The 8723-nt window shown below is 46.4% G+C and overlaps 1 protein-coding gene across 2 annotated transcripts; it reads left to right on the top strand.

Annotated features, from left to right (window-relative positions):
* The first annotated feature begins 416 nt into the window (after positions 1-416).
* SGK1 (serum/glucocorticoid regulated kinase 1) lies at positions 417-7234 on the top strand. 2 transcript variants are annotated; one of them, XM_082757244.1, is made up of 12 exons: positions 417-602; positions 2004-2079; positions 2517-2592; positions 3046-3150; positions 3599-3682; positions 3790-3921; positions 4202-4314; positions 4464-4587; positions 4887-4982; positions 5100-5255; positions 5366-5455; positions 6006-7234. In XM_082757244.1, the coding sequence occupies exons 1-12, from the start codon at positions 569-571 to the stop codon at positions 6171-6173; spliced, it is 1254 nt and encodes a 417-aa protein (XP_082613370.1). In that variant the 5' UTR covers positions 417-568; the 3' UTR covers positions 6174-7234. The 2 variants fall into 2 exon arrangements, with proteins under 2 accessions (XP_082613370.1, XP_082613369.1); XM_082757243.1 differs by lacking the exon at positions 417-602 and adding an exon at positions 1723-1873.
* Positions 7235-8723: the final 1489 nt, after the last annotated feature.

Genomic DNA, 8723 nt, shown 5'->3' with positions numbered 1-8723 from the left:
GAAGGCGCTGGGGGCCGTGCCCGGCCCGGCGCTATCCGGCCGGCGGGGAAGCGCTGCCGGCAGCCGCGGCTCGGCGCCCGGGGGCGGGAGCGGAGCCGGGGCCGCCTCCTCCGCCCGCCTTGGCTCGGGGCCCGGCCGGGGAAAGGAGGGGGAGAAGGGGACGGGGAAGGGGACGGGGACGGGGGAGGGGGGGGGTCCCGGTGCGCGGCGGCTCGCAGCGGGTGCGGGCAGCGCCTCCTGGCGCCGCCGCGGGGCCGGGGCGGGTGTCGGAGGGCAGGGCAGGGCCGGCCCCCCCGCGGCGGGGTGTGCGCGGCTGCCGCTGATGACAGTAATTTTGAGGGCGATGTTGCAACGGGGCAGAGTGTGCGGGGCGGCCCGTGCCCGCGTTTATAACGCTCCCGGAGCGCCCTCGGCACCGCGATCCTAAGCGGGGCAGCGGCAGCAGCGCCCGGCCCCTCCGCCCCCCCACCCCCTACCCCCGCCGCCTCCCCCTGCCCCCGGGCCGGGCACTTGGCCGGCCTCAGCCCGCCCCCGGCTGCTGAGCGCAGAGCACGGCCCCGCGGCGGAGATGAGGGGCAAGGAGGAGAAGTCGTCGCTCAAAGGTGATGATGGGGGGCACCGGGGGACACGGGGGAGGGGGGGGGCACCGACTGGGAGGGAGGAGGGGGCGTGAGGGACGCCGCGACCCGCGGCAGGTTGCGCGGGGCACCGGGGGCTGTGGCAGAGCCTGGGGTTTCTTTTTCTTTTCGCCTTTCTTTTCTCTTTTATCTCTTTAATTTCTGCCTCCGCTGCTAGCGGCAGTTTTGGCGACAGGCGCGAGGAAAGCGACAAGTGGGAGCAGGCAGAGCCCCAGCAGCCGCTCCCCTCGCCCCTGCCCTCCCCGGCGCCGCTGCGCCCGCACTGGGGCGCCAGGGATCCCCCCCGCCCCTCATCTCCCGGCGGGACCCCGACCCCTTTCCCTCCTTCTTCCCTCGGTGTAAGGCGCTTTTGGAGACCTGCGCCCACCTCGCTGGGTGCCCCTGCTGCTGTCACCCCCCGAGGTGCGGCCGGCTGCCAAGGGATGCCGCCCAGCGGCCGGCTGGTGTTGGGCACGGGGGGGGCACGGCAGCGGTGCCCCACGCACCGTGATCCCGAGTGGTCGTGGATAGGGGAAGCAAAAGGGAAAGAAATTCCTCTCCTCCCCCCTTTTCTTTTTTTTTTTTTTTTTTTTTTTTATTTTCTCCTTTTTTTTTTGACGTTTGCACTGGTGCACTTGTCATCTCCCCACCGCTTCCAGCAGCAGACCTCTCAGCCCTTTCCTCCCCCCGCCTCCAAGTTCAGGGAACCGGGACTTATTTATTTATTTTCCCTTACGTTTTCCCCTTTTTTGGCATTAAAAAAAAAAAAAAGGAAAAAAATAATTTTTTTTTTTTTTTGGTTCGCTTTTGTGCTTTTGTTTGTTTTCCTTTTCCCTTTCGGTAACGGCCCGGCCGGGATCAGGGCAGCGCACAGAAGGGACATTTGTTTGTTTTAATGCAAACCGGGCAGGAAATCTTGTTCTCCGGAGCGGGGAGCAGGGAGGGGGGGGAATCAGTCTCCCGGGGCCGGCAGCGGGGCGGCGCCGTTCATCCCCCCCCCCCCCCGACGGCCCCGGAGGCGGCCCCCGGGGGGGGGACGATCGGCGCCGCCCCTCTCCGGTCCCGCCCCGCTCCGCCGCCACTTAAGCGCTGTCGGGGGCCGCTCCGGGGCAGTGCGGTGCTGGTCGCAGTCGGCTCCTTGTCCCGGCATCTTTTTTCCCCTTCCAATCTCAGCGCAATGACAGTGAAGGCAGCCGAGGCGTCGGGTCCCACCTTGACCTACGCCAAGATGAGGGGCATGGTGGCCATCCTCATCGGTGAGGCGGGCAGCGGGGATGCTGCTGGGTGGTGTGCTTTTTTTTTTTTTTAACAAGACAGGCAGATGGCTTCGCGATTTTTTTTATATATTTTTAAAATTTTTAACACTCCTGTCCTTTTATTTTATAGCTTTCATGAAGCAGAGAAGAATGGGGCTGAATGACTTCATTCAGAAGATAGCCACCAACTCCTATGCATGCAAACAGTAAGTATCAGACACTTCGGCCGGGTTTCAGTAATAAATACCATTACGTTTTATGAGACCGAGGGAAAAAAATTGTTTACTCTAATGCCTCTGGCATGACTGTTACTGAAGAGTTAATTGCTCTTCTTGAGGTATTATTACTCACCTTGCACCAGTTCTTCATGAGCTGGGTTTGGGCGAGATGAGTCGGATGGGATTTCTAGAGCCCTGTCCCTATTTTGATTTGTACTTACGGCACAAAGACATTTCTTCTTATGGCCGATTTTACTTTCTCTAGATGGATTTTATTTCTCAAGCCGAATAGGTTGTTTCAGTTGCTTTCTTTAACAGTCTAAGCCAAAACTGAACTCTCGCCAGCGCGGTACTTGCTTGCCCTCTGGCGGAAAAATCTGCCTGACACTTACGGTGACTGATTATGCATGCTTTTCTCCTTACAGCCCTGAAGTTCAGTCTATTCTGAAAATCTCCCAGCCTCAAGAGCCTGAACTTATGAACGCTAATCCTTCTCCTCCGGTAAGCAGATTTAATGCTCTGTGAAGCATTTTTAGAACATCAACTGAGCTGGTAATAGAAGCGTAGCAAAATTAGCATCATGAGTGTAACTTCAGTTTATAGCACTGATGTAGCTGGGAAAAAGAGTAATTAAGTTAGACTGAAACATTTTCCTAAAGTGGAGAAGAAGATTTTAAAAATAAAGCTTATTAGTTGAAACTTCACTGTGGAATGTAGCTAAGACCTCAAAGAATTCTTAAGTAAACCACTGCTGTTACACTTCTATTGCGTAGTACCAAATAGTTTAACTTAATGACAGATGTCTAGATTCCTTTCCTTTTAGTGATAAGGAGAGGGCTGATCCTTTCTTTTGTGATCACTTTATCTATACTTTAAAAAAAAGAGAAGCACTGTTGAGCCTCTCACCACCAAGCTGTTTTAATAAATGTGGTTTCTATGTGTTTATTTTTCTAGCCCAGTCCTTCGCAGCAGATCAATCTTGGTCCATCATCCAACCCACATGCCAAACCGTCAGACTTCCATTTCTTAAAAGTGATTGGAAAAGGCAGTTTTGGGAAGGTAAGCTCAACTTCTTTTTACTGTAATTGATTATTCTTCAGCTCTTTTATGTAATGTCTGAGGGTTGTGCCTATACCGGCTTTGGGGAAAGGTGGTCATTTAAAACAGACCCGGGCATGTGCTGCTGCCCTGTGCCTGGCCCACTGCTGAGCTGTGGGAAGCAGGAGCGGGGTGCTGCATTTAAAAGTCACAGAAGAGCAAGGGAGTGAGGAGGCAGGAGTGCTTTAGCTTGGGGGAATTACTCTTGGAAAGAACGCTAGCTGTAAAAGCTGGATTTGTTTATCTGTGGGAGTGGTGATAGCTTTAGGCATTGCCAGCAAAGAGCTTGCAAGGTGAACTAGAGGAGTGTAGGAGTGCTCAGCATTTATCAGAAAGCGTTGTTTCTCATTGCTTGCAATTTGTTCTGTATTTCAGTATTGCTCAGTTCTGGGAATTTGTTCTGTTTCAGGTTCTCCTTGCACGGCATAAGGCAGAAGAGCAGTTTTACGCTGTCAAAGTCCTGCAGAAAAAAGCAATCCTGAAAAAGAAGGAGGTAAGCTGCTTCTTAGTGATGCTGTTGTGATGTCAGTCAAATACATTTTTACTGCTATTGCTCAGCAAATCCTGTTGCTAAACATTGATGGTTTCTCATGTTTTCAGGAAAAGCACATTATGTCAGAACGCAATGTCCTGCTGAAAAATGTGAAACACCCCTTCCTAGTCGGACTTCACTTCTCCTTCCAAACTGCAGACAAATTGTATTTTGTCCTAGACTACATCAATGGTGGAGAGGTAAGCAGCAAGAAAATTAAATACCGTTTCCTATCATGTGACAGTGGTAGGGTAGGCTTTTACCCCTTCCTTTTAAATAAAAGAGTTCCAGGGGGAAAAGCCATGAGGGAAAAGTTACTAGAGTTAATGTTTCCAGCCTGCCAAGTTTTGAACTACCAAAGGATCGTTAGGCCATTTCCTGCCATTGTTCTCCCTAGCTATATATGTTGAGTCTAATTAAGTGCATTGTTAACAGGCTTTGGCGCCGTTTACAGAACTTTGTTCTTTCTGTCTCCTGCAGTTGTTCTACCATCTCCAGAGGGAGCGTTGCTTCCTGGAACCAAGAGCCCGATTTTATGCTGCTGAAATTGCCAGTGCATTGGGCTACCTGCACTCCCTGAACATAGTTTATCGGTAAGCAGCGTTGTTCTGCTTGTTAGACTAAAAAAAATACAGGTCCTGTGTTTAATAAGCATTAAAAAGTTTACCTCAGTATTAGCTCAAAATAGCTAAACAGTCTTCTTGCTCTAATGAGTGCTTTTGTTCTTTCATCTTTCCTACAGTGACTTGAAGCCAGAGAATATTCTGCTTGATTCTCAAGGGCACATTGTCTTGACCGACTTCGGACTCTGCAAAGAAAACATAGAGCACAACGGCACAACCTCCACCTTCTGCGGCACACCTGAGGTACGTCCAGTCCTCAGCCTGCAGTGAGAATTGACACTTCTTGTGCATTTTTACAGTGGGTTAGACAAGTGGGAGGCAGTATGGGTCTTGTAATATCAGGCTGTGGTGAGGACATGGGGGACACAGCTTGTTGATTAGGGAGAGAACGGCTTTTAAGCTGTCTCCCTGTTTATAAAGTACTTGCATCTTTCCAGTAGCTTAGATGTTGCTGGGATTCAGTAAGCTGCTTTCACTCAACAGCAAGGGGGTTTCTTAACTGCAAGGATCGCTTTGGCTAACAAGGCTCTTTTCTTCCACAGTATCTTGCTCCTGAAGTTCTGCACAAGCAGCCCTATGACAGGACTGTGGACTGGTGGTGCCTTGGAGCAGTCTTGTATGAGATGCTTTATGGCCTGGTAAGTCCTTGGTGTCAGATCAAACGAGCTTGCTCTTGAGCTTTCCCTGTGCTCTCAGCACAGACTCGCATGTTGTCAGCCTCATTAACTTTGGTCTCTCCATTGCTGTTTTCACAGCCGCCCTTCTACAGCAGGAACACAGCAGAAATGTATGATAACATCTTGAACAAACCCTTGCAGCTGAAGCCAAATATTACCAACTCTGCTAGACATCTCCTGGAAGGCCTTCTGCAGAAGGATAGGACAAAGAGGCTTGGCGCCAAGGAGGACTTCGTAAGTGCCAAGTGGCCAGTTCTTCCCTGTGTGCAGCACAGGAAGATGACTAGGTCATATTACTTACATTAGCTGGGGTCTGAATTAATCTATTTTTCTCTCCCTAACAGATGGAGATTAAGAGTCACATCTTCTTCTCCCCAATTAACTGGGATGATCTCATTAATAAGAAGATTACTCCCCCTTTTAACCCAAATGTGGTACGTATCACTTCTAATTATAGAATGTATAAAGTGTCTTTGCTTCCTACATGTCTATGTGGGGCGCCCAGAAGCCAGAGGGAACTAATCAGGTAGCTGTGTTTGGGAAACACAGCTTTTCCTTTCCTTGTGGCTGTCTAGACAAGGTTAAAAATAAGCTGTAGCTGACTTTTTGCTGATGGACAGTCTAAATTTAGCTGGCTTTTTTTTTTTTTTTTTTTTGGCCTCTGACAAATGATTCATTTGCATGGCTATTTAAAAATAATCCCCCTTATCCCCATGTTACTAAAGGGTAAGGTAAGGTGCAGAAAGGAAGTAGCTTCACAAGCACAGAGTAACATTTGGCTTGTCAGATATTAGCATCTAAGAATAGGGTTGTGGTAGTTCTTCTACTGTCTGAGCACTTCTCCAGCTCAGTTTAATAACTTGTCCAGAGATGGTAGTCTCAGATTAAGGGTGCTTGTCCCATTCTGAATTGAACTGTGCACTTAGAGAAAATAGAAAGACTTGTTCTAAATGTTGTGCCTTTCCATTTCTCTCTTTTCAACAGAGTGGCCCCAGTGACCTGCGGCACTTCGATCCTGAGTTTACAGATGAGCCAGTCCCCAACTCCATCGGCCAGTCTCCAGACAGCATCCTCATCACCGCCAGTGTCAAAGAAGCTGCTGAGGCTTTTTTGGGCTTCTCGTATGCCCCACCCGTGGATTCTTTCTTATGAACATTTTTCTTTCTTTCCCTTTTTAATAATAATAATTATTATTTTTGGTTTTGTTTGGCCTGCTGGTGGAATTGCCAGTTGACCAGTCATCTTGAAACAGAATTTGCACATTTCCACCATGGCAGCTTTGCAGCCTTAATTTCAACTACACTGTTCGCTGGAAGCTTTTTTGAAGAGCACATCACTCTCTGAATGAGCGTTACAGGCTTTTCATTTCCATTCGTTCTTCCCCCAAAGTGGTGCTGTCTCCTTGGGAAAGAAAAATAAAAGTGACTGCTGCCATAGGCTGCTACAGCAGACTGTAGGAATAAGAACAAGCAGTTTTGAAATCATGCTCTGAAAAGCCTTGCCTGAAGATCTATCCGCACGTGATGAGGATTTTATGAAATGTGCCTTTTTCTGATGAGATCTTGTTAGCTCCAAAGCTTTCCCTGTTGCAGAGTGTGTTTCTTAGTTCATTTATGTGGGTTTACTATGTGAACAAATGGTATGCGTGTGGTCTGCGTACTACAGATGGACTTAGTGTAAAGCATCAATGTGACACTTGCAGGATACCACAATGTGGGGCATTGTTTGTTTCTTCCATATTTGGAAGATAAATTAAGTGTAATTTTGAAATTTTTTTTGTAAATCTATACAGTCAACTAAAATTATTGAAATGGGCTCACAATTACTTGTATCCAAATGCTTGAAGAAAGCATTGCTGCTATGAAAAGATTTCTATTTTTAGAAAGGGTTTTTATGGACCAAAATGCCCCAGCTGCAGTCAGTCAAAGCTGTTGGTTTCTTTTTTTCTTTTTCCTTTTTTTTCCTTTCTTTTTGTTTAAAAGATGTCATCTGTAAAATGGGCATTATTTATGGTTTTGGGGGTTTTTCATTCCTAATTGTATGTATTGTAAAAAAGATCTGTACATTCAGTTGTAACTCTAGATGTATATTTAAACTTACAGACTTACTTGTAATGTATACTATCATTGTAATGTAATATAATTAACATGGTTATATGTATCATATTTTTTTGTGACCAAACCCATTGGTTTGCAGTAAAATCTTGAAAAATACATCCATGAAGTCTCATTTCTCTTTTAAAACAAAGGTTTTATCCCTTAAAAAAAAAAAAATAGCTTCTTTAAAAAAATAAAAATAAAAAAAAAAATCAGCTGCCAATTAGCAAGGATACCTGTATAACTTTGCTTAGGTGTGTGATGATTATTTTGTCAAGCTGCACATATACATGCTGTTTGCCAAAATACTTGGTCTTCTAAATGTGGGTGGGTATACATCAGTTTGGGCTCCCTTGTGTGGGAGCATCATAGGTCCTCAAGGACTTTATCTACCTCTAGCAAAGTGATGGTACTGCTCCCTGATGTAGACAAAGCTTAACTACACTTAAAGAATTAACTCATTAGGACAGTTGTATAACAAAGACTTGAGCTATTTTACTACTATGCTGCAGACATGCTAAAAGTAGGTTTTTCTAAGGCTAGTGGAAGCTCCCTATTTGGGCATCTGTCTGGGAGCATTGAACATTGCTGCTATAACGTGTACAATGCACCCTGAAATCTGCCCTCCTACCCTATAGCAAGAGGGCAGATTTCACCAACTCATTAAATGATTAAATGCTTACTTGGATGGGGTATGCATTTTGTGAAAAAATGAGCTGTTAAATACAGGTTTTTATTACTGACTACAGCTGGGTGGATTGCAAGAGGGAGTTGCTGTCTTGTTTCAGTCAAGAATTAAGCTTCTGGGGTGATCCCATTCAATTTCTTTTTCTGCATGGTGATGGATGGCTTCCTTCTATTAGGGACTGCGTGCCTGCACCTTATTTACAGCTCCCATTGTCCGCTGGTTATTGCAGTTGGTGGTCTTAGCAATTTGGAGTATCAAAATGAGCAGTTGCTCAGAATAACCTGGACAGAGTCTGCTGTAGCTCATGTCACTGCAATAATGGAAGTGTAAGCAAAGCTCTCATAGGGATGGTATTTCTGTTCATTATGTTTCTGAGATAAAAACATTCAGTAATTTTCCATCTTTTATTATCTGCTGGATGAAGGAACAACAACAACAACAAAGTGTTTTCACCTATAAATCGTGTCTCTGGGAAACTACTCTCACAGCTGAAAACGCTAAGTTATAGCAGCCAAGAAACCCGTCTCCTTTCAGATCATGTTAGGATATGAAAGAAATGTAGCTGCCTCCCCCTCAGACTTCAGCAACCTTCAAATTCATAAGTTCAGTAACTCTTTGAATAGCATGCTGACAGGCCTTGCAAAGTTTTCCACTGCTATAATGTGCCTGAAACATCTTTTGTGTTGATGCCTTCTGGGACAGAGGTGTTAAAATATAAAGTACTAATTTGCTTCTATAGAAAATGAAACTGCACTTGCTACGCCACACAGTTTTGTGATATGCATTATCTTTGCCTTACATTTCCCACTCATTAGCAAGGTGCTGCATGTAGATATGCAAACAGAAAAGTGCAGCCTTAACGTAACAAAATGTTAAATGCTTTCTACCAATTTTAATAAAAAACCACTGGAGGTATTA

This window comes from Aythya marila (assembly GCF_965140915.1).
Source record: "Aythya marila genome assembly, chromosome: 3".
NCBI lineage: Eukaryota > Metazoa > Chordata > Aves > Anseriformes > Anatidae > Aythya > Aythya marila.
The sequence above is the reverse complement of the archived record's forward strand: the minus strand, read 5'-3'. Positions and strand labels throughout refer to the sequence as shown.

What these genes read in the sequence shown, in the direction of transcription:
- SGK1 (XM_082757243.1), top strand. Translation starts at nt 1,795, where the DNA reads ATGACAGTGAAGGCAGCCGAGGCGTCGGGTCCCACCTTGACCTACGCC. An exon ending in ACGCTAATCCTTCTCCTCCG is followed by an intron (nt 2,593 to 3,045) that starts GTAAGCAGATTT and finishes TTATTTTTCTAG; the next exon opens with CCCAGTCCTTCGCAGCAGAT. An exon ending in TTGGCGCCAAGGAGGACTTC is followed by an intron (nt 5,256 to 5,365) that starts GTAAGTGCCAAG and finishes TCTCCCTAACAG; the next exon opens with ATGGAGATTAAGAGTCACAT.